Source organism: Mizuhopecten yessoensis, unplaced genomic scaffold, assembly GCF_002113885.1.
Source record: "Mizuhopecten yessoensis strain PY_sf001 unplaced genomic scaffold, ASM211388v2 scaffold10953, whole genome shotgun sequence".
NCBI classification, from domain to species: Eukaryota; Metazoa; Mollusca; class Bivalvia; order Pectinida; family Pectinidae; genus Mizuhopecten; species Mizuhopecten yessoensis.
The window spans coordinates 13,393-39,028 of record NW_018408804.1 but is presented as its reverse complement, the minus strand read 5'-3'; the positions used below and the strand labels follow the sequence as shown (position 1 = coordinate 39,028).

Below are 25,636 nucleotides of genomic sequence, written 5' to 3'. Positions count from 1 at the left end.
TATTGCAGAGTTATCTTCTCTTGGGAGCAGGTATTGATTGTTACGTCACTTGTTTGTGAGAGTAACGTCATCAATTTTTGAGAAAACGACGTAATTTTCTCACACAAACCAATGACGTAACAATCAATACCTGCTCCCAAGAGAAGATAACTCTGCAATACGCAAAGACGGAATACAAACTGACTTGCTTATTTTCAAATACAAGCAGATCAAGTATATCGGTGTTTTTCAAAGTGTTGATAACAATAACTCTGTCTTGATTCACTGTGTCATAACCCTTGAAAGAAACTGATTTTTGTGAAACTTCCTACAAATACATACTAGCTTATCATTAAACCAGCTAAAGTTCTAACTTACAAAGATCTGATATTCAATATGGCCACCATAGCCAGGCCAGTCGCTGTGTTGGATTTTTGAACTTATAAAGTTGTATACATGCAAGCTTATTATATCTCCTCTTGCTTCTTTGAAAGACAATCAGCTAGAACAATGAATTCTTTTTCTAAAAAACATTTTTTGACTAAACGAAATTTGAGCAAGCCACTTGTCCCTAAACCTCTACACAATCAGAATGAACAAAGGGCCGTAACTCTGTATAGGTAGTCACAGGGCATGAGACTTGATTTAATTGTGTTACTCCATGATACTGAGAGCTACATGCAAACAAAATTTAGCAACTGAAAGTAACAGAATATCATATATGAAAATGTAGTAATAAGTAATATTTATTTTTTATATAAACATCAAAAAAATATCAAAGTTTTTCTTTATACACAATGTAAATGTAGTCCTACGCATTAAAGAATTTAAAGTATTAAATATTAATTTAGAGTATTAAATATTAATTTAAAGTAATAAATATTAATTTAGAGTATTAAATATTAATTTAAAGTATTAAATATTAATTTAAAGTATCAAATATTAATTTCATGCATACATTGTTTGATCATTACATATTTCCAAACTGCTGAATCCTATTAAAGATGTAGTAATAAATTCCTGTCTAGTGGAACAGATGAGGGACTATAAAAACATCAAGTAATGAAAACACAGACGAGATGAGCTTACCAACAAACTGGTGCCGGCCTCAATCCTGTCTATTGTCACCCCCCTGTTACTCTCTCGCTTCACGAACTGGAAAAGGTCACCAAGGACGTCTGTAAGGTTGAGGGTGTCCATGTGCGTCATCACTTGAGCAAAAGTGTCTGTGTCCGACAGGAAGCTAAACAAGACAAAAACGTCGCTTATATACATTTTTACCTGTGAAGTTTTTACGGTGGAAATAACGTGGACATTTTCTGCTGTGGTAATTAATACCACTTTATGCTATTTTCACGATCAACTGACCAATCAGACATCAGGGTTTACTGTGAAAAATAACAAATAATGAACATCATTGTCAATTGTGACCTCACAACGGCCCTGGCATTTTTTGTTTTTGCAACGTCCCAGCACTTTTTGCTACATGGATTTATATCACCTATTCACAATAATTAGCCTGTATGTGTCCAAAAATTATAAAGAAAATGTAATTAACAGAATAATCTTACTTTCTTGATAAACTAAGAAAAGCATTGTAAGCCGGAGAAGCATTTGTTCAGAGTTTCACAAAACTAGTGTTTTAGCATGACTGCCTGTGTTTAATGGAAGCTAGCATCATTTCAATAGAGATGTACATGAAGGACTGTATCAATCAATATACAAGACAACTATTAATTATTGTGTGACTAACGATAAATTCCCACACTTCAGCTGATTGTCGATAAACAACAATGTGTTATGGAGATGGACAATTATGAGAGATTTATTCCGCCAGTATACCTTCCTCCATCCAAAAGTGAAAATTACAAAAAATACATGCATATTCAGTCAGGTAGTTAATCAATGACGCATTATTCATTAGGTATACATCAAAAACTGTTCACCGAAGTTCCAACAACAGGCAAGCTGGCTTCAATATATTTGTGTTACTGTAATTATACATGTATATCTATACTTACCTAGAACAGACGCCGCTGTAGGAAGCTGTAATTATATATATCTATACTTACCTAGAACAGACGCCGCTGTAGGAAGCTGTAATTATATATATCTGTACTTACCTAGAACAGACGCCGCTGTAGGAAGCTCCACATTTCTTAATGAGAGTACGGTGGACACCTTCAGCCATCGCATACACAGCATGAATTGTGGGAAGTGTAGCGTAATCTTCGAGGAAGTCACCTGCAAAGCGAAAACTTTTCTTACATTGATTCGTTACACTGCATACTATATATGAAATACCTTTATTTTTTTTTAAAGAAGAATAAAAGAAAACTGTCAATGTTAATGAGATTTGTAGATTTAGGTAGTAAGCCGATGTAACAACATGTCAGCTCTGTCTAACCAGACTCTGTCTAACTAGACTCTGTCTAACCAGACTCTATCAAATCCAGATATTTGTCTAATTAAATACCTGTTAAAATTTAGGTTCTGAAAATGACAGCAAATAAGTTATTGTCTCTACAATCCGGAATTCTCTGCATTCCCGAGAAATTACATGGTCCCCGGGGTGTCAGGTTTAGACTGTGTACTTCACCACAAATTACATGGTCCCCGGGGTGTCAGGTTTAAACTGTGTACTTCCCCACAAATTACATGGTCCCTGGGGTGTCAGGTTTAGACTGTGTACTTCCCCATAAATTACATGGTCCCCAGGGTGTCTGGTTTAGACTGTGTAATTCTGCACAAATTATATGGTCCCCAGGGTGTCTGTTTTAGACTGTGTACTTCCCAATAAATTACATGGTCCCCATGTTGTCTGGTTTAGACTGTGTACTTCCCCATAAATTACATGGTCCCCAGGGTGTCTGGTTTAGACTTGTGTACTTCCCCACAAATTACATGGTCCCCTGGGGTGTCTGGTTTAAACTGTGTACTTCCCCACAAATTACATGGTCCCCGGGGTGTCAGGTTTATAGACTGTGTACTTCCCCACAAATTACATGGTCCCTGGGGTGTCAGGTTTAGACTGTGTACTTCACCACAAATTACATGGTCCCCGGGGTGTCAGGTTTATAGACTGTGTACTTCCCCACAAATTACATGGTCCCCAGGGCGTCTGGTTTACTGTGTACTTCCCCACAAATTATATGGTCCCCGGGATGTCTGGTTTACTGTGTACTTCCCCACAAATTATATGGTCCCTGGGGTGTCAGGCTTAGACTGTGTACTTCCCCGGGGTGTGTAATGTATATCTACAATACTTACTGGTGACGATAGACGTCGTGCCACAGTTCTGTCCATACATCCAGTTACCATCCAGATTACAAGAGAAATATTTCTGATAAAATTCACTGAACCATGGGTTGTCTGTGTAGGTTATCGGGTATTTCTGAGACAGATAGTTGCGGAACTCTGCCAGGGCAGGGAACTTGTAGCCGAAGGTCAACGTGTTTGTGGCATAGAACAGAGACGTCGTGCTGATTACGGGGTTCTGCCAGGGTCTGTTAGCCATGAACACTATGTTTCCTGCCAGGGGATTGTTATTTTTGGCTATCAGAAGTTCCTCAATATATCGGTCAGGGTCACTGAAGACAGCTACTACGCGACTCGATGATTCGGTGATGTATTGGATTAAAGTTGCCATGGGGCCATCGGTTACAAACTCATATGATGCTCCAATACATATGCCATTGTCTCGTGCATATTGTCTAAACAGCTTCACGGAATCCCGACTTCCCTGATCTGGAGCATTCAGAGTGATAATATACTCAAAACCGATTTCCTTAGCAACGTGCGCCATGGCAAGGGTGGTTACTCCGTCTGAAGGAAGAGTACGGAAGAACTTGTCAAAACGTGACTTGTCATCCAGAACAGGTGTGGTAGCACCGGGCGAAATGACAGGGATCCCAAAATGTCCGAGAGATTCAGCAATGTTCACGGTGGTGTCGCTCTCGTAAGACAGCCATCCAAGTAGTCTGTCCAGCGGATATTTAGGCATTCCATTTTCCCTTGGCAGTAATCCGTAATAGACAGATGAGGCGATCACATGACCTCTTATCGTATTCATACACCCATCAAAAAGTAGGCCTCCCAGTTTAACGTTATTCAGTTTCACACTAGAAGCTCCGCTGTTCACCTGTTGGAGAGCAAACGCAAATGCTTCAGTGTTGAGAAAGCCGTTCTTGGAGCGTATATTTCCGCACATAAAGTCGGACACTCCTGGATAATGGACGTCAAAGATTCCTGGAATAATGAGATCGCCATCAATGTACATGTATTCTTGATTGCCGAACATGTACAGACACTGTGTGCAGACGGCCTTACAGTAGGGCATCACGGTATCAGGCTGGACGCCGCCCGGAAGGCTCAGCTGATCAGTCTGGATCACGAAACTGTTTGTCATAGCGTTGTACGTCCCAACCTGCAAAATAATCACCCAGACATCTAAGACTACCAGCTTATGTAACTTCGCCTATGTTTTCACTTATATCAAAATAAAACATTTTTAGTTTCTTCCTCCTAAATTACAAAGTTCATTCATAAACAAGAATTGGACATTGTAAAACATTATAAGCCAATTGGAATGAGCCATTTCATTAAAAATAAACTATTTAGAGTAATTATTTCATCATTATTTAAAGTAATATTTAATTAAATTATCAATTTACACTCCTCACTACCAATAATTTACACCTATGTGTAAATCAATCAATAATGTAGAAAGATTGATGATAGTACAAATTGTGAAAGATTACTTACCGGAACAAAACCAGAATGGTAATTGGAGAACTGCAATGGAAAGTTGGCTTGACCGTCCACAAACTGTATGGTCAAGCCACCAACTGTAAAAGACATCTGTTTAATCATCTCGACAAGTTTTTCACCCTTGTCTGCTGCGGTCAGGTAGTCACCACAGACGCCATTGTAGCCTACCCCACAGTAATACTGCAGAGTGTTGTGAAGGCCGTATGCTATGGCGTACACTCCGTAGATAGTGGCATAGCTGTTGACATTGAACTGGAAGTTCTTGCCGAGTGTCACATCCAACGCGTTACACATTGTAGTATAATTTCTCATGTTATTTGCATCTAAAGAGCAACTATGCATATTCTCAAACCACTCCTTAAACCACGGGTTGGTGGTGTAAGTGTCAGTACGCAGACCACTCAAATAGCCTCGGAATGCCGACAGGTCGGGTCTCTGGACGTCCAGGCTGATAAGGCCTTTAGCTGCGACTTCTACACCTTGGAATACGTTTTCAGATCTTACCACTGGAGCCATGAAGACAAAGTTGCCGGTCTTGTTTTGTTTTTGGACCTCCTGTAGTAGACCAATCAGATCTTCTGTAGGGGAGACAACCAGGACAGGACTGACGGACGACTGGCCTTCTAACATCATCAAAATGTCTTCCACATCACCATCTGTCCCAAACTCGTAGGAAGACACGACACAGATTCCATGATCCGCGGCAATCTTTCGGAACTCTTCTATGGCATCCCTTGCTTCCATAGACATGTCGCGGACTGTCTGTACGTACTGCCAGCCTAGGCGTTTCAGCAACAGGACGAACGCCTTCATGTACAGTCGGTTGCTATAGGACATGTAAAGGTAATAGTCATTGTCATGTAGCTCTGCGCTCATCGCGTTATAGCCCAAAAGAGGTCGTTTGATAAGATTCATTAGTTTTGACAACGGAACAGTCAGATCTGTGCCGTCGGCTCCCATATAAGCTTCTACAGTGCGAGGGTCTAGGCTGTTACCATTCATGTCCTTGATCATACGTGATTTTGTTTGAACTTGTGTCACAAAATGGCTTCCAAGCACGTTGTCCATACAGTCGTCGAAGCCCAGTGCACCAAGACTTACACCCCGTAGTAGCGTCTGTGCTGGTTGGTTGTTGATGTTAGAAAGAGCATACACCATTCCCTCAAGGAATTGGATACCAGACTCCGTATCAACGTTAAAGTCCCCACATGACAGTGATTTTTCACCTTCTTCATGGACAGAGAAAATGCCGTTGATGACGATGTCTCCGGGAACGTACAGGTACTTGGCATCAACAAGAAGACCCAGACAGGGGCCACATCCTGAGGCAGGACACGGGGATGCTGGCAGGGTTGCTAGGGCGTTGTCACGGGTCTCGTCATACATCCTCATACGACTTGTAACAATCTCCAGACGGCCTTTCAGGTAGGATCCCAACTGTAACAAAAACAGCACACTGTCCAATATCTCACTTTTCCAAAATAACGCTACACATCAAAAAAAAATCTTTTGTGAGATGATTCGATCATTTCATAACTTATATGAATGTTCACATTTAGAACTTTTATCCTTGGACAATAAAGTTTTTATAATCCAATAAAATCTGTCTAAAACAGTTTCCTAAGGTATGGAGCTCAATCACTTACAAGTCTGATATTACCATCCAACAGAGATTTTTATAAACCTCTCTATAAAGACCACCCAAGGGAGACCAAAACCTGTTTATAACAACACCATCCAATGACAATTGCAAAACCCTGTCTATAAAGACCGTGGGAGAGAACAAAAACCTTGTTTAAAAAGATCACCCCACAGAGAACAAAAACCTTGTTTAAAAAGATCACCCCACAGAGAACAAAAACCTTGTTTAAAAAGATCACCCCACAGAGAAAGAACCTTGTTTAAAAAGACTACCCTACCCCACAGAGAACAAAACTTTTGTAATGAAAAAATGGCCTTTAACCCTTTCATCCCTGTGTAACTTGAGTGGACTCTACTATGCATTAATATGGACAAGTCCATTATAGTCTACAGTGTTGAAAGGGTTAAAACAAACGATTTTTACGTTGGGGGAATTTATTAGATAGGAGTTTAAGTTGTAGTGTAAAGTGTCACAGGAAAGGGGTTCATGAATTCACAAGATAAATCAAATCTAAACTGTGCAAAGTGACCACCCCTAATGTAGTTTCTACGAGAGACAGGTCTCTTAGCGAAGGTTTAGTTAATACAGTTTGGGAAGTTATAAAAAAATATCTCTCAATCCTTTCACCACTGTAGACCATAATGGACTCATCCAGATCAATGCATGGTAGAGTCTACTAAAGTTACATAGGGGTGAAAGGGTTAACACAGTTGGTCTTCTGAACAGTTTAGGCTGATCTCGATTGAAATTCTGCTAGCCTACTGACTGTTCAAGCAACAAAGTTTCCTAAAACATTCTTCTGCATATTTCTGCTAGCCTACTGACTCTAGTAACAAAGGTTTGGTCATACTTAACCCAGGATATGAAATGCTGCTTCACTCTAGTAAACTTACCTTTCTGAATTTGAAAGTTGCACCGCCGGGGTAATCGTTGAAGTTGTAGATATCGTATGTGGGACTGATGATGTCACCGTTTGCATCAAAGGCGAGCTGGGCTGGTGCGTTGTATGGTTCAAGTCCCACTGAGGCCAGACTTTCCACACGCTCCTTTTTGGTGTAGGTAAAGTTGACAGATCGTAGATAATTGTTGTAGAAATCCTCCTGAGACAGGCTCGCCAACTGCGGGCACAGTCCAGAAACGCCCCCACAGAGGGCGGCATGGGCAGTCTTGAGTGCATGTGCATAGGCATACACTGCATGGACAGCCGGCTCAACAAACTGGTCCTGTACGAACGAGTTACGTCGCTGGGACTCGGTTTGAGCAGTGCATTGTGGGAGGGAAGTGAAAGCTGGGTTCGTGTTGCCAGCTAGCTGACAATTGTTTTCGTTCATGTACCAGTCTTTGAACCATGGGTTCTCAGAGGACGGGTTGTTGACATCAATCCTGACCCAATGATCTTCAAATTCTATAATTTTTCTGGAACCAGACAACACAGCAATCATCCCTCTAGGATATTTCTTCCCTTCAAAAGTTATAGACAGTGGTAAGCTGTCGGTGAAAATCCACTGCAGCTTCCCAGCATTTTGATGGTTTTCCCCCTGATTCAGTAAACTCATGCCATGTCCTGATCCACCCAGATAGATCACTCCAACCGTTTCTGTGGCTAGCACTTTATCCAAAATGGCTGCCATAGTTGCTGGGGTGGTGTCGGAAGGATCCGCAGGAACAGCCAATGTGAGGCAGATTCCCGCAGCGACGAGACGTGGACGAATCTGTTCCAGGGAACCTCTTCCGTAGGTATTCTCGGTGTAAACAACTACAACGTACTTCCAATCCAGCTCCCCCAGCACTTTGATGATAGCCTGTAACATTGAAAAAAACAACACTTTCATTTCAAATTTCATGCCATTACTGGACTAATTGAACCTATTATGGAATCTTACACCGGGACTTCAGGACAGAGATACCCTGATTAACCAAAACAAACATGTTGATCAGTTCCCTTTTAACCCATCTGGAAAATTTGGTAATTTGGGCATTTGATGCCTTAATTGTACTAACGGAATTATAAATTGTAGATTTATTTCACAGAATTCACATTCTGGAAATTTGATCTCCGTATCAGTAGCCTTGAATACCTACATCCATCAGGGGTCCATCGGGGGAAACTGTCCTCATGAAGCCAGGATACATGTTTCCGGCGGTCAGTTCCTGACTTGTTGCCATGTAAGAGACCAGAGGGATGTCAAACTGACCAGTAAATGAATTGACCACCTTGGTATCACCACTTGAACTAGCACCAGTTAAACCTGAAAAATACACCATTGGGGTCAAGGTCAATCTATACATAGAATTGGTTTGTGTCAAAGTTCACCTACTAATACAAACTGTTTGGGGGTCAGTTTTGATCTACTAGTACAAACAAAGGGGTCAAGGACAATGTATATATAAATACAAATTATAGGGGTCAAGGTCAATCTATACATAGAATTGGTTTGTGTCAAAGTTCACCTACTAACACAAACATAGGGGTCAAGGACAATGTATATATAAATACAAATTGTAGGGGTCAAGGTCAATCTATACATAGGATTGGTTTGTGTCAAAGTTCACCTACTAGTACAAATATAGGGGTCAAGGACAATGTATATATAAATACAAATTGTAGGGGTCAAGGTTAATCTATAAATACAATACAATGGGGTCAAAGTTGATAAAGAAATAAAATTAAACTGTTGGGGTCAACATAAAAAGATAAATGTCAACAAGTGAGGTCAAGTAAACATAATCCATCAGGGTCAAGGTTTACATATAAAATGTGGGGTCAAGGGGTCACTGCAATAGATCACTCAGACACTGAGCCAGACTTACCCAACGTGAGGCTGGACGAACTTTTAGTGCAGTCGCGGGCCTCAGACAGGAACTGTGGGTAGAGCTCCTGGGCGTAACTCACGGCGGTGGCCCCCATGTCGCAGTAGTTGTGGACCATCATACCTACACAATAAAATACTCATCTCAATTCAAATGTGATGTCACAATTCATTACCACAGAAATACAGCTAATGGGAGGAAAGAATCAAACAACCGACATAATACACTGATGTACCGACAATGTGTTTGTCCTATACATATGGAACAGGTCGATCGCCAGCGACAAGGTAGCGCAATTGGTTATATTGTCCATCTAGAGTTTTGAGGTCCTACAGTTTGAATACTGGTCTTGCGTTTTTCTTCTCCCGATGCATTTGGCACCCAACTCAATATACCCACGGAAAGTGGTATGGGGTCTCAGGTGTCGTTGGGGTTCGGGGACTTTGTTATAGGCAGGAGGAATGTAGCAGAACTTGACTGGGTCGACCACTAGTTACCAGGTAGCTCTATTGGTTAAAGCGTCTGTCCTAGAGTATGGAGGTCCCAGGCCCATTGTATTTTGCCTTAAATGTTATGTAGATGGACATCGATCATAAACAGACTTTACAAACACAAGCTGCTCCTACACTCAAGAGAACACAAATGTATATTAAATGTACAGATGATAATAGTAATGATATAAACCTGTCTATAGCGACAGCCCAGTAGACACTGGTGATTGGTGAAAGAAACAGTCCTTATAAACAGGTAGTCCCTTTAAACAGGTGAGATCCAGTCCAGCATTTATACTGTATTGACAACATCTCAACTTACCCAGTTCCACCCCAGGAATGTAACTGTTGTTCAAAAACTCTCCGTTAAGCTCCTCATTCTTCTTATTGAGCCGATCCAGTGCCCATCGTATAGCTTCATACGCCTGCATCTCTGTAAAACACAATTACTCCATCATATTATTATTGGTAACAGAACAATTAAATTTTCAACTTTTCTTATTTGATTCATTTTGATTCAAAGGGTATACCCACCACCAGTTATAATCATTAAGAAAAACCAAAGTACAGTTGTTTTATCTAAATGAAGTCTTCTCCCTTCAAATTCTCCTTATAGAAGATGAAACAACAAAAAGGGAGTTTCTCTGGTTTTTAGTCACTCCCATGGTTAACACATTCACCCCTTAAATTTCATAATGAACTATTCCAAACTTTGAATTGGAAGAGTTAAAATGTGTCTCCAGGGGTGTATGCATGTGTTGAGGTGTTCATCTCTCATTTTGATGCTTTCTAATTACAGTACATTTCACTTAATATCACGTCGCTTAATGTCACTTTTCGGTGTATAGTTCCTCGAAAAAACATCGGTAAAGTGTAGGATTGACAGTGGAGATGTTTCCAATTAGATCCCTGTAATTTTTATTTTTTATTTTTTATACTCAAATTTTGAACAACTACTATTGTAGAAATACATTGAAAGATGTGCTTTAAATAGAAAACTTTGTATAAAATGACTTCAATATTTCATGATGGTACTTTTCACCTTAAAGCAGCTGCTTTAAAATATGTTGATAAATACACATCTCAAATCAAATTGTAGAATGTATTTTATTTGTTAACTTCATTATAAGAAGTACTATTTTAAAGGTTAACACACCTATTTTAAAGGTTAACACACTACTTGCATCCTTCCCCCCACCCCACCCCTTTTTAGTAGTGTCTTTTAAAATTTAGAACACATTTTGTCATTTTGACATCACTCCCCTCAAATCCTTCATTGGACCCTCATTTAGAGTGTGCCATGCCAAATTAGATAAAAATCCATTTTTCATATTTTTATTAATGAACCCTTGTTTTTCCTGGAGCCCACGCAATAGCTCCCTCCGTAATTCCCTAAAATGGATCACAACATATGATTTGAGAGGGCAATCCCTTATATGATAGTTTTCCCAGGGATGCTCTATCTAGGGTCAGTCCAGATACACAAATATAGCTTTGCTTGGCCTTAAGTATTTCAAGTATTTTTCTAGTTCACAAAATCAATGACTATCTACCTTAAGTAAAATGTTCTAACACAATTTGTTAAAAGATTAGAATTCACAATGTCTACTGACCTAGAGGTGCAATATTTCCACACCCGTATCCACTGTCCGCCACGTAGTTCATGGTGACCAGACCACCGATGAAGGCCTCGGCATTGGGCTGGATAGTCGCACTCTGGCCGTTTCCTGAACATGTCTCTGTGCGGATGGGAGTTGATTGACCCCCCGCAAGGGTCACCACACCAAATATGGTGGCGAGGTAGAGAAACACCATGGTCACAGATATTCTATGATCTGAAAACAGAATTGTACATGTAAGTTGATGATGTGTAATGTGATGTGACGTTGAGGTGGTCAGGGTAGGTTATTGATGTAACGGCCCAGGCCTAGTTGTGGGGTCGGGCACAGGGACCTGAGAATTTGTTACAGCTAAATATGGACATAAACTAAGGTGTTCAGGGTAATTCAACATGTTTTAGGGGCTTTGATCAACTTTTGGTAAAAATGCCACCACCAATGGTGATAATATACGAGAAGGGAGGAAACTCTCGATGTCGAATCGACCCTATACCTAAAACCACCTTAGTTTAAGGGTATGGTTACAGGGCATAAAAACATAGAATGATATATAGCAGGTATGACATGCAATTATCATTCATGTAAAAACATCATTTAAGTCAGTTCGTAAGTCAAGTATAAAATGCCTAACAAATATAAGTTAGTGATATGGGAGTTGAAATGGGGATATATATAGAGAGACATTGGGGACAATGGTTGGGGGTGGGGGGGGGGGGGGGTCCACTATGTCTAAGGGTTAGGGTAATAATTTATAATAAATAATGGAGTGCTCTGGGGGTAGGGGGTTCCATGATATCCGAGGGTTGAGCATTATGTCAACGAATATATGGATATTGATGCCAGCTAGGATATGGGCTGGGTTCTGCTATAGTAGGGTTGGGTCAAGTATAAGTCGTAAACAATATCGATATTGGGGTTTCATGAGCAGGGGTAGATACATGCAACTAGAATATAGCTAGGCGGCTAATTTCAGTGCATTTTATACTATTCTTCTATATTTTACATGAAAGTAGCCGATGAAATATATGTAGTAGGAGGGTATGAGGGTAGTTCTACCGGCTACTCACTCAACTTGTAAATAAAACCCTTGGGTGTGAAAGTGTGGGGGGGGGAGGCAAAAACAGGTTTAGGGCGGGCATATTGATGTAAAAGATTGGGATTGTTATCCAGGATTTAGAATTACTGTAAAGAAATATAACTGAACGTAAACCAATGTTATTTCCATGTATGATTTTTTTTTATTAAAGAAACAAACTTAATTATATATTTCTGTACTGAAATTCAGTAATAACATTTTTTCCGAAGTTCTTTTCAATTTATCCACTAATTTTAATAAATCAATTATTATTTCAACATTCATGCCATTGTAGAAACAACTTACGTTAGCCGTTCTGAGATTAAGTTTTGTACCTAAAGTATTTTTAATTTGCTAATTTATCAACACATGATCATGAAGTGTACATTTAGTATGAATGAAAGCCATCTTCAGCTCCGTGAATTTATCTTTAAAACTGAAGAATTACTTGCATATTTAAAAGGTTTTTTTACTAAAACAAAATCCGTTTTAAAATATTACGAACTATATTATGATGAAGACATGTTACCATTCCGCAACATCCGAGGAGAAAACAGAAACAGTAGCTCGCAGATCGCGGACAATTGCTGTCGTAATTTCTCAATTAGCACCTGTCATTAATATTACTTACCTGTGATCTCGCACCTGTACTGTCTAAATAATCGAAAAGGGGCCACACAGACCCTAAAAAGTCCCGTTTTAAGGGGCACCGGCTTTCCGAACAACCCTTCCCAGCCTTACATAGGGTGTAGTGCTTGCGAATACTGTCTGCTAAAAATAAACTTGTTTCACATTGAAAACAAGACACACAGAACTGGTTGGACGAGTTTCCCTGTGGCTATTTTTAACCACGGTGGGCGGAGTTCGTATGCAAATTATATCGATCTTCTAGGCGAGACACGGAACCCACGTGTACAAAGAATTGTTAGCTTTCTATGATCTAAACGGTAGGTGTAGCTACAGCTACACATAATTTTCCAAATAGTTATCCGTTAAAAATCTCTCTAATTCAGTCTTTACACGCATTTTATATATACACTGTCATATAAACAGCATCGCCCTGGCGTAGGAGGAAATGTACAACTCGTTGTGATGAAAAAAGCTAACCTATTGAATGTGCAAATACATGTAGGTTCCATGGATTAGCTGTTTTCATCTCTTACGACTGTTATTTATTGCAATGGTGAAAATAACTAAATTATTAATAACAAAAATAGTAATGTCTATTCAGCGGCAATATTGTCTTACTCCGCGGTTGTTCAAAAACTGTCAACCCCCACATAAAACTGTGAAATATCCGGATTAGAATAAAATATGTTTTAGGAACAATACCAGTAGAAATTTTATATTATACATTTTAATGGGATGATTGTCTGATGTTGAAGTACTTAAACTTCAACGCCAGCAGAGCGATGACAAAACGTCTCTGGGACTATACTGATAAATACATAAATAAAAAAATTAAAAGCCCCCCCCCATCTCGGATATCTGGACATGATAACTTAATTGAGTAACATAAACAAATAAATAAACCCGCACAAAGTTTTTGATGACACGACTTCAGTAGCCAGATGTACATTACACAAGGTAGCCTGGATAAACTGAATACACTACAGGTTTCTGAATTTATTTACGAAATTAGATTATCTAAGTCCGTGATTTAAGTAAACAAAATTCAAACATAATTGTGTGCCGATATTATGTATGGTCGAATGTACGAATGTCCTCCAAACGTTTGATTTTAACATTTTTTCCATTAGCCGTATGCTCTGTCATTCTTTGTCTTTATTTCATTTTATAAAGAACGCCGGACTATCTGAATGTTATTCTATTGATGTATTAATTTTATTTTATTCAATTTTTTTTTTTTTTTTAGAATCTGTATTTTGACATCTTTCTATGAAATCAGCCACAGCTAGTTGTTGAAAAGACTTTTGTTTAAAAACACAAGATACACGTATCCTAAAGTAGATATCTACATAAATCAAGTTTTTACCATCGTGCTATTAATAGTAATATTAAGTTGTGTACGCGTCCTCTGCGCAACCTGTAAATAAGCGAACGACTATGAAGAAGCGTCAACAGAAGCAATGGATTATGCTTACAAAGACGTCGACCACCATGAACCATGGACCATAAATACCATTAAATTCAAATCTGATATATATATTATAAAATCACGGACTTAAATAGTCGAATCTAATTCCGTGATAAAATATATCATTTATTTACGATACATCTCAATCAGATCATAACATGATTTACTTTTTTTAGAATACTGCGTTTTGCTTTGTAAAAAAAAAAACCTAATATCAAAGCCAAATATCTATTCAGATGAAAAGTATGTAATTTTCAATGAGACAGACGCTAGTCGCTGGTGGAATAGGGGAGATAACTCGTCTACTTTCCTTTTCTACCTCATTTTCTTGCATTAGTTTTGACATTTGTCTTAACTAGAATTCGCTCCTTCTACACCTGTTCTCTCTTTCTCCTATTTTGAAGGAATGCTTATATTCACAACCACGGTTTTCCATATATGCCAACGTCTTCCACCCTTTTTAATGCGGTACCGTGCACGTGTCGAATGCTTTTTGGTAGTTTAAATACCAATGACCTCGCTGTGTCTTCAATACGTCTAACAGTTGCAAGTTTGTAGATTTTCCCTTTCTGACACCAAATTGCTTGAGCGGATCACCGTTTGTTTTCTCGGAATTTAGATGATGCATGATTTTGTATTTCATTATTGATTCTAATACCTTCGGCAGAATTCCAAAGGTGTATTGTTTTGACCACTGGTTTCGTTTGAATATTTAGAAATTGTAACTTACCATTCATTTCTAAATGAAACTTTGAATATTTGGGATTACAAATGTAAGTAGATCTTGGCCATGATCCACAAGATTTTTTAACGATGTGGTCTTTGATTTCCAATTTTCCGTGATAGGATCGTTCAGTATCACAGCTTTACCTCCATCGGTTGTTTCTAAGGTACCTCTGTCTGTTTGTATATTAGGGATATTTTGTTTTGTTTTTATTTTGTCTGCAAAGTAAACCCAAACTTCTACATTATTCAAATTTTGGAGGGCAAAACCCCAATTTGTTTGCTGTAGGTCTCTCGTCCCTTCAAAATTTCCCCGGTAATAACTATGTCTCTTGGGGCCTGTCTGTTTTTAAAAGTAACATTTTCGCATATATCCTGGCGGACGTACAAATGTTTATACAGGCCTTCCAAGGCTTTGTCAGGGCTCGCCTGAAAGCAACATCAAATTACAAGGTCCGATCTTATTTCACAAACGAACATCTCTGGTCCAACCGACCCAGCCAATTGGATCGCGATAAACGAAAGCGGCCCGTGATATTTCATTTTTCACCTTCTGTTGCCTATAGAGACAGATCAAATGGATTTTAAGGAATATAACCTATTGAGATCCTATCGGATCTGACGTTGGTTCTTGTTGCCAATTTATATACCGATGTGGATTGAATCTTCGTTTGCCTCATTCAGTCTGAAGTTCTTAGCCCTACATATACCATATCAATGGACCAGTTAACTCCTCGTTCAGTTCTACTTTGAGCTCTTCATTGATAGAGCAGAGCGTTCTTTATGTTTTTAAAGTGAAAGATATATAAACACGCGGTCAATGGATCCGGACTTTACAAGCCATCTAAGACTGAGGTTGTAAGTATACAGCGTCAGACAAAAGGTCTGTACATGTGTAGCTGTAGGCTGGACTGACGCGTACAGCATTCGATACTCTAGCGACACTCACTTTCGCTCACTGCACCCCTGGAATATGTCATAGCAAAATTTGAAAGCTATTTTATTGGTATCAAGTAAAAACCATACCAATCGCTACTAGGCTGATACCTGTCCTTTGAAGTGTACAGAGCAGCGACACCCGATCGACTTCAAAGTCAGTCAATTTTACCGTTACGCGACCGAGAGATTCTTTTGACCTCAAGCTAGCCTTCTCGTCTCATCACCAAGGTGCTGCACACTTAGCCTTCCGGAAGTGAGCGTTACCCCTGGAGTATCGAGGATGGACTGACGTGCTTTTTTTTTGTGTTTTTACCTATATGTAAGGTTTAATTCATTGTTTATTGTGACCGACAAAGTCGACTATGAATAAAAGATATATAAGCACACCGTTAGCATTTTATAGAGGTTGATTGGAACATCTAAAGCATCACTTTGAATTGTGAAGAAATCAGAGCTGAATATCAAAACAAGAGGCCCAGAGGGCCTGTATCACTCACCTGAATATGTTTAAAATAATTGGTATGAAGTAAAGATATAGCACTCCATGGTAGGTGCTGTAAGTACATATGAAATTTCAGAAATATCCATCCAGTACTTGAAATTTGCCAACTTATTTCCGTTTTTGGTTTTATTGTTTTAAAACTCAAGAATAGGTTGAGGAGCACAGTATGATANGGGGGGGCTTAGATCAAATACATCAAGTCCTCTTCTTCATGCTTATTTTAAAGCATTAACGTTTATTTAACTTTACAGAAACAAAATGTTAAAAGACAATTGATAAGTTAACACTTGATAATATGCAGCTAAATTTAAATACATAAGTAAGAAAATTCAATTTGGGAGGAAGTCAGATCTTTTTCTCGAGTTATATTTGGCTATTAAAGCCTAATGAATGATGTTTGATATAAATAAAATGAACTGTTTAATGATAGAAATTGTGTCTTCTTTTCATTTATGTTTTGTGATGAAAACAATGAAGATGGAGTTGGAAGATAATTACAAAGGGTCAAGGCCAGGGTTGCATTCGGGATACTAAAGTTTACAGTCTCTTTGATATGGTCTTGCTAATTCAAAGCCACATAATATAATTATAAGTAATAAAGTATTGTGTCAGTGAAAATCGTATTTTGATTTTCACATCAGAAAAACAAAATCTGAACAAGCAAAGAAGAATTAGAGTCCCTATTGTGTCTTTTGAAATTTTACAAATCACAAAAATCATATTATGATATTCAAATTTCTGGATCACAAATTGTATTGCTCAGCTAGACTTCAATCTTGGTGTAAATGTTTGAACACATTCAGCTCCTGTGACCTTAGCTTGATACGCTGTTATCCAATTGAACAGACTTGTAGCTCTTTAACCTAGTGTGTCCCAGACAAAACCTACCCTCTTTGTTATTCAGGAAATGCAGAGTAAGGAATTTAAAACAGTTGACTAAACAAGAGCCCCATGGGCCTTAAGGGTCACCTGATATATTTATACAGAGAGTTGATTTTGTTTTTAACATGAACAGAAATATTATTCAAAGTGACAAAAAACAACAAAAACTCCTTATTCAATATCTAGCATACAGATTTCAGACTAAAAAGTATTTGAAACTAGCACCTCTGATTCTAAACAAGGAAAATGAAGAAATTTTAGCACACTGACTCCTTTGAGCCCCACCCTACAGCCCTTGGCGGCAGGGCTGGCTCAAAATGTTCAAAGTATCAAACTGTCAACTCAAGGTTATAATTCCAATCAATTATAAGGCCTTTACAATCAGCCAATATCTCTCTCATCTCCCTGGGGAGCATACAGCCGGTGCTGCCATTTTGGCGCTCACAGCTAGCATTCAACAATTGTAGCACTGCCCAACCATGTACTCATTTACAGCTGTGTAGACTGGAACAAGTGGAGTAGAGTATCTTGCTCAAAGATACAATACAGTGCCATGCTGTGACTTGAACCTGAAACCCTTTGGTCACAAGCCTGGCGTCCTAACACTAGACTACCGCGCCATCCTACATTTCTACAACATTGAATTTCCCTAACCTTGGATCTCCATGCTCAACTTGTAGTTTATCATCAGTCCTAATTATTCCTATTGGGCCCCACCCCTTCATACCCCACTGATAGTCTATCATTCGTCCCAATTTTTCCTATTGGGCCCCACCCCTTCATTTGTCCAAATTTTCCCTATTGGGCCCCTTTCCTTTGCAAAAATACAGGCTACAATTAATCAAACACATTGGAATGCTTCATTAAACATCAGGATAAATTCCCTCCACACATACAAAAGAAGTTATCTTATACATGTAACAATGTTTTCCTTCCCCCCCACATTTTTCCCATACCATTGCCCAAAAATGGGGGCCAGAAACTTCCTTTAATAACTTTGAATTCCCTAGGACTGGGAAGCTTTATACCAAATTAAGTTGAAATCCTTTTGTCCATACTTAAAGAGTAGTGTTTTAAATATGAAACCCCTAATAGTGGGCCTATCCTCTCTGCCCCCAATGGGGCCACACTCTTCCTCTATAATAATTTCCTTTACATTATTTGGTGAAACTTCTTTCTAATGTTTCTGTCTTTTTAAAGGAAAAGTTGACAAAGGATGCTCACATTACCTTTTTAGATTATATATTAGATGACATAAAAATAGAAAAAAGGACTACCGTAAAAACCTGTGTAATTTGCGCAGGTACCTTTTGAGGCTGAAAATCCAAAAAAAAGGCTTCTACTCAAATATTTTGCACACCAATTATTTTTTGAAAAAAACGATGTTCAAGTTCCGAAAATTGATCTCTGAAAATGAAAGACAAACCGCTTGGGATTCTTAAGATTTTTGTAATTTGTTTATTATGAGTGAGTTGATAAGTATTGATTGCAGGTACAATGATGTTAAAAACTAATAAGAAACTGCGTAAAATGTGTATTTTGTTGTTTGTTTCCTTTCAAATATCTGATGACACATGACACACACGTGTGCGCATATCGACATACATCAATTCACTTTAGCAATATTTTACATAAAACATTTACTTGCTTACAAAAACATATCAATTAATATGTAATTCGATGTTTAGTAACCGCTGGTGCATATCTCCTGGTGAAAGACATAATTAGATACCTTTTATTGATCATAATTACGATCAGTGAGAAGGGCTCATCATGGCAAGCGGGTATCGTCACTTTAAACCAGGTCGTGTCACAGTTCAGTTTGGCGATATTTTTTGGCGACACAATTTTTACCTACTGTAACAATTAGGGACCCTGCATGGGGCCAAATAAATTGAAACATCTGGCCCAAGTTACTCATTTGTTGGCTATTTTTAACCAGTGGTTAGTGAAAAATTGAAATTGTTGCCTGAATTCAATAAGAAGCAAAGGCTTCCAAAGCAAAATCAGAGGACACATCAATCGTATTTGTCTCGACCAATCTATAACAGTTAAATGATGTCAGACGTTTCTGGTTTTGTTGTATTCATATTTCCCTATTTCCCCTAACCACTGGTTAATGCTTTACCCACCTTTAAGTAATTACCAGGGCCCGCCCAAAATAGTTTTCAGATTCTGACATTTGACTTTTAGAACAAAATTTGAGATTGTATTGGATGTTATAAAATGTTTAATAATATAATAACTACTCAATAAATATCACAATGTACATACAGTAACATATCTAATATATCTCATTGTTCCTTGAAAACCACGGTGGTACCACAAGTAATGTTGCTCCGAGTTACAATATCACAGCAGAGTAATTTTGTGCACTTTTGACAGTTTCTCTCTGGCAAGCAGGTCGAGCGAAAATACTGGATCTTTGCTCAGTGGTCCGGACTCCATCCTGGAATCTGCCTGGTTTGTCATGCAGAAATATGTCTCATTATTGATGGTCTTGTTTCCATAGCAACTGCCTCCATGTGACCTACAAATCATGTAAAGGAAACTTGAAAGGAAAAAATACCATTAGATTTAAATATCACATGGAAACGTTCTTTTATCTACACAACTGGTAACATGTTGTTGATTTTTGTGTGGAAATACAATAGTCCCATTCTTACAACTCGTACAAAAACAACTTGTTTCAGCATCTTTATCATACAGATGTTTGTAACACTGCGCAAAAATGTAACTATGATCTGGAAATTTCTTCAGCGACCCTGGATCAGTATTGTATGTATAAATTAAAAACAATATATATTGTTACAATTTGCACATCAGCTAAAAAAAAGGAACAAAAGTTTCATAGCCTGTGACATGGTGTACCATTTTGGGTACTAAACATGACGGAAAAACAGATGAATTCTCACTCTGACTTTAGCATTCGAAATGAATCAAACCCTTTCCTGGAAATGAACCACTGTGAGTAGTTTTTGGTAAAAAATCAAGAAACCTTCCAGATATATGATCACAAATTGAATTTCAGATATCATTTCAAAACTCAAAATTGAACCAATTGGGGTAGCATTTCATTCTACTTCCCACCAATAATACAAGTGCAAATATAACAAAATATATAGCATTATAATTATTGACTACTAATTTGAAAGGTGTTGCACAACCTAAATCTACCTGTTGATGCAGATTTTAAAGAAACAACACAGACACAAGTAAATGTTTTTTTAACTTTCGTTTTTTTTCTCTCCAAACGACTTCACATTTTTCACCTGCAAAAAGGGGGGGGGGGGCTTAATGGCAGGCACCCACCCTGTTCCCAGGACATTTACCAAAGTGGGGAGGGGGCTTATTTGCCAAAGGAGGCTTATTGCCGGTAAAATACAGTACAAGCACATTATTTCATAAATCTGCAGATCTAGAATAATGTAAGCCATGGGGCCAGACCTGAATATGACATTGGTCATTCCTTTGTTCTCTTCAAAGTCACTGTGCATCTGTCCGGCCAGGCGATGGAACTCATCATCCTCTCCCGTCAGAGGCTGTAGGGCATTACCTAAAACACAGTAAATAAGCTCATTGTTTTATGACTGTTATGCAGTGCAATAACACTTCATTCTATTATATAAATTGCTAATTTAGGCAAGGAATTTATTTTATCAACATTTATGAGGTCATAACAACATTGGGTTCCTGGACAAATTAAATGAATTATGTTGGCAATTTATGGTAAATATATCCAGAAACCTGATTTTTTTTTTGACCTCATAACTGTTGAAAACATAAATTTCATTCCTTATATTTACATTTATACCGGGTTTTTTAATTATCAATGCAAGTAGGAATAAAAAAGAATACAACTAATTTTGTCTTTTATTTTAAATGGTAGGGAGGACAAGGAACTTCCATTTGAGGGCCTAGCAACAACATGAAAAAACATACTGTCTGTCTAATTTGTGATGTCATAAAATATATAATGTAATCTGGTAGTCAGAGACACTGTTTCATTATCATTTTATGACGTCACTATAGTTAATATTTCACGTGTTGAATCATAAAATTTACAGAATACATGTATTGGTGAATTCATCCAGTAACAGGAAAACGTGATAATTTTCAGTTTTTGAGATAAAAGTATTTACAGGCTGATTAAGCATTTCTATGTTTATAAATATAATACAGCTGTTAGAGTGACAAACCTTTCACGGTCTGGAAAAAGGAATCGTATTTCAGGAAATTGTAGCTGTCCATGAAACCCTGAAAAGAAAATATGAATTTGACATCATTGCTCAATGTAATGAAAGAACAATACAAAAATGACACTTTTTATTATAAATTTGTCTTTTATTTCACTTCACGCGATTATTCCTTTCACTAGGGATCAAACCCCTTATTTACTAGTCTGGTCCTCCACCGCATGAGTTAAGATCAATTCTTTCAAGTTGAGACTAGAGTTTTACGAGGGTGCATAATTACTCGGCAATAAGGAAAGATCTTGTCCCAAGTTTTTCCAGGGGACATATAAGGTTATGTCTATGAGAGCAAGGATGGGCACTTTTGTCAATATTTTCCAAGTCTCTACAAGGGCGCCATTATAACAGATGTAAATTTAAAGTGCATCTGCTCTAGATTGGACCCGGGACCTCTGGTTTAATGCTGTATTAAATGAGCTATAGAGGAATTCTCCCTCGCCGAGTCGGTAGGAAGCGACCAGCTCATACCAGTATTTAACCAGGGTGACAAGCTCCTACAGCATTGTTTACGTTTGTTTCCTTCGTTAGTTAATTAATATAACACCAACCTCATTAGGGGACTGTGCTATACACTCCTTCACATAGTAATCCAGCTCAGCCATATTGGTTAGCGAACTCTTATACTGAAACAAAAAACAAGTCTTATAAATGGGAAAAGTTAAAGACCAGCGCCCTAATTGTTCATGAAACCATTGCCCAAGTCTAGTTTCTTGTTCTGGTTATAAATTAATAATGAAATTTTATTTTGTCAAAGATTTAGGAACAAATTTAAAGCCAAATACTTTTTGCAATGTTTTATTTGACGTTTTGATTTTTTGACGTGATTTATGTGAGTTACAAGAAAGATGGTTTAAGCATAAAATCCATTCTTGAGCATGAAAACGGTTTCATGAAAACGGGCCCTGGAGGGAAATGTAAGAGTTTGGCATATCCAAATGTGCTATTTAAGACAATATCAATGTGCTATTTAAGGATCAGGCAAAAGCTATGGTAAATACAATGTATAAATATACTAAAATGTATTATATATGTTCTCATGTTCAGTAGATATACAAAAAAAAATATATGATATAAAATTTCTCAAGGCCTTTCACTGTGTTACAGCTCTTCAGGAGAATGATTTTATTGAAATTTCTTATATACAGTTTATTTAGACCAACTCACATCTACATATCATTTTGCACACTTTGAACCTTGCTAGGTTTTAAAGTATTATTGCCCATCAGATATATTTTTTATGCATGAATTTGCTAGATTTCTGGTTTACAAATCGTGAAATATTTGGATCATTGAGAAAGTTGACCATACCACATTTATCCAGTAATATCCACATGTCAATCTTACACCGTTCAATGAAAATGCTAACTAATGCTAATTTCGTTGTCCTGTAATAAGCCCACCTCCTGACCTTGAGATTACATGCAGGTCCAATGGGCTTATTGGAGGATAAATACGGTAACTCACCAGGGCTTTCAATACGTTTTTCATTGATAGCTTGAGTCTGAGATTACATGTCGGTCCACTGGGTTTATTGGAGGATAAATACGGTAACTCACCAGGGCTTTCAATACGTTTTTCATTGATAGCTTGAGTCTGCGATTACATGTCGGTCCACTGGGTTTATTGGAGGATAGATACGGTAACTCACCAGGGCTTTCAATATGTTATTCATTGATAGCTTGAGTCTGAGATTATATGTCGGTCCACTGGGCTTATTGGAGGATAAATACGGTAACTCACCAGGGCTTTCAATACGTTATTCATTGATAGCTTGAGTCTGAGATTACCTGTCGGTCCACTGGGCTTATTGGAGGATAAATACGGTAACTCACCAGGGCTTTCAATGCGTTTTCATTGATAGCCGATTCCTCCTCCATCAGTAACATAAGACAAACATCTGAGTGTCTCTGAATGTAAAGTGTCAATTCATGCAGGCCGTGTTTTTCTGGTGACCATATCAACGATGAATCAACGTCTGCATCAACGGTTGATCTTGTCGTTTGGCTTTCAAAAGATCCCGAGTTATGTACAGTTTCTATGGAAGTATCCGGAGTGTCTACAGTCACATCACCAGGCTCGTTGGCCGGGTTTCCTTGATCTGTGACCCCACCGTCAACACTGGATTCCTCGCCAGGCGTCTCGTAGTTGCTGCCCCTGAAAACCATGGTCTCCTTATTTTCCTCAATTTCCTGAGAGGAGAGATAACTCATAACAGATTCATCGCAACTCTTAGCGGAGATTCCATACACACTCTCCGTCCCGGTCTCCTCGGACTCGGAAACAAATCCAGCAGATTGTCTTCTCGAAACTCCAGGAGAGTTGTGTCCCTTTGAATGGTCTACAGGGGACACACTTCTCCCACTTTTTTCAATCACAACATCACTTTCATTATTTTCCGTTTGATTTCTGATTTGTCCCTGTTGCTCAGGTAAAATGTTTATGGTGTGCAAATGATTTTCCGTTTCCATGGCAACATGGGCGTTACTAGTGCTATCATGATCGGTGACAATTTTCGGCAGTTTTTCACTCGTGTTGTCCACCGTGCTCCCATCAGACTGGTCTGGACAATGGTGCACAATAATGTCAGCTGAAATTCTTTCGGAAAAAAATTTCACAAAATTCTTGTCTTTGTTCGGGGAAACATTTGGTAGTGTTTCATCCTCATTGTCCTCTAAGTCACTGATGGTTTCACTGTCTTCTCCCGAAACAGTTACTACAATCTTACGGCCCGGGAGCTCGCCTTTCACACTTCTACACTCCGTTCTACCTTTAGGTTTAACGTTTTGCTTGAATACTTCTATTGTTTCAGTCTCATTGGATTTCTCAGATGTTTTCAACTTTTCTTTACATTCCACGTAAGTTATGTCAGACAGAACAGAAGAAGGAATTTCTGGAATAATTTCCATATTTGAATTTCTTCCACTATAGTTCCTATCGTTTCTTGAGCTTGGTCGTCTGATATTTGATTCGTCTTTTGTAAAGCGTCTTGGAGACTCTGATTTTTTACTGCAATCATAATCTGGCGAGGCTTTCCCCCAGACGAACTTTGAGTGGTCACAATGCCTGTACTGTCCCTGGGAATTCTGACTGTGTTGTGGTTTGATAGCGGAATATTCCTCATCCGTCACATATATCGTGATGAGTCTCACTCCTACAGGTAGCGGAAAGTCTGCACAAACAAACGAATGTTAAATAAACATTATTGCAATACAATTATGTGTAACATGATTCCTCTCTAGAACTTAAATCATTTTAAAAGATTAGGGCCGAGTCATTATCGGAAATAACAAACATTTAATGGAGAAAAAAATTAAGAATCCTTGCACCACATCCATAAACTCACTATTGCATTAGAGCTTTTACTGGCGTTTAATTAAGTACACATTTAAAACGTAAACATACATTTTTTTTTAATAAAAACTTGCCTGAGTTATTGGGTCAATGTAAGTACCCTATAGTCAGTCATGCTAGTTATCCAAAACAGAATTAAGTGGAGGTTATTGTATGTGTGGAAAAACTTTGATTCCTTAATTACACACAGATAAAATCTTAATTGGTCACACTTTCACATGATTTTTTTTTTTAATCTAAATCTAAATATGTATGATATGGGACACAAAATGCTCACCCAGAGATAACAAACCCGGTACATTGTGTACACAAAATAACTTCTATTTCTACAAATATACTTTAAAATATGTAATGTTACAATGTGTTCTTTGAAGATTTAAATACATTTGACCCTGTGGCCATGAATATGGGTCAAGGTTATTTATTTAAACAAACTTAATTGCCCTTCAATCGGGCAATTTATAGGCCAACTATCCTTTTTAGTTCTTGTCTATCAGTGTT

The 25,636-nt window shown here is 38.2% G+C and overlaps 2 protein-coding genes across 2 annotated transcripts in view; both read right to left on the bottom strand.

Moving 5' to 3' along the window:
* The window catches only part of LOC110464047, a 24,269-nt gene extending 11,166 nt beyond the window's left edge, over positions 1–13,103 (bottom strand). The window contains exons 1-10 of the mRNA XM_021519065.1: positions 13,019–13,103; positions 11,307–11,528; positions 10,016–10,126; positions 9,203–9,325; positions 8,474–8,640; positions 7,285–8,193; positions 4,744–6,186; positions 3,250–4,405; positions 2,103–2,223; positions 1,069–1,222 (exon numbers count right to left, since the gene is read on the bottom strand). Coding sequence (XP_021374740.1) covers positions 1,069–1,222; positions 2,103–2,223; positions 3,250–4,405; positions 4,744–6,186; positions 7,285–8,193; positions 8,474–8,640; positions 9,203–9,325; positions 10,016–10,126; positions 11,307–11,508 — 4,386 coding nt within the window. The 5' untranslated portion in view covers positions 11,509–11,528; positions 13,019–13,103. The remainder of the gene's footprint in view (positions 1–1,068; positions 1,223–2,102; positions 2,224–3,249; positions 4,406–4,743; positions 6,187–7,284; positions 8,194–8,473; positions 8,641–9,202; positions 9,326–10,015; positions 10,127–11,306; positions 11,529–13,018) is intronic.
* Positions 13,104–19,233: 6,130 nt separating this feature from the next.
* The window catches only part of LOC110464062, a gene marked incomplete at its 5' end in the record, with an annotated part of 19,780 nt that continues 13,377 nt past the window's right edge, over positions 19,234–25,636 (bottom strand). Inside the window, 5 exons of the mRNA XM_021519083.1 lie at positions 19,234–20,061; positions 20,979–21,087; positions 21,731–21,788; positions 22,333–22,407; positions 23,617–24,953. Of these exons, the coding sequence (XP_021374758.1) occupies positions 19,884–20,061; positions 20,979–21,087; positions 21,731–21,788; positions 22,333–22,407; positions 23,617–24,953 (1,757 nt within the window). The remainder of the gene's footprint in view (positions 20,062–20,978; positions 21,088–21,730; positions 21,789–22,332; positions 22,408–23,616; positions 24,954–25,636) is intronic.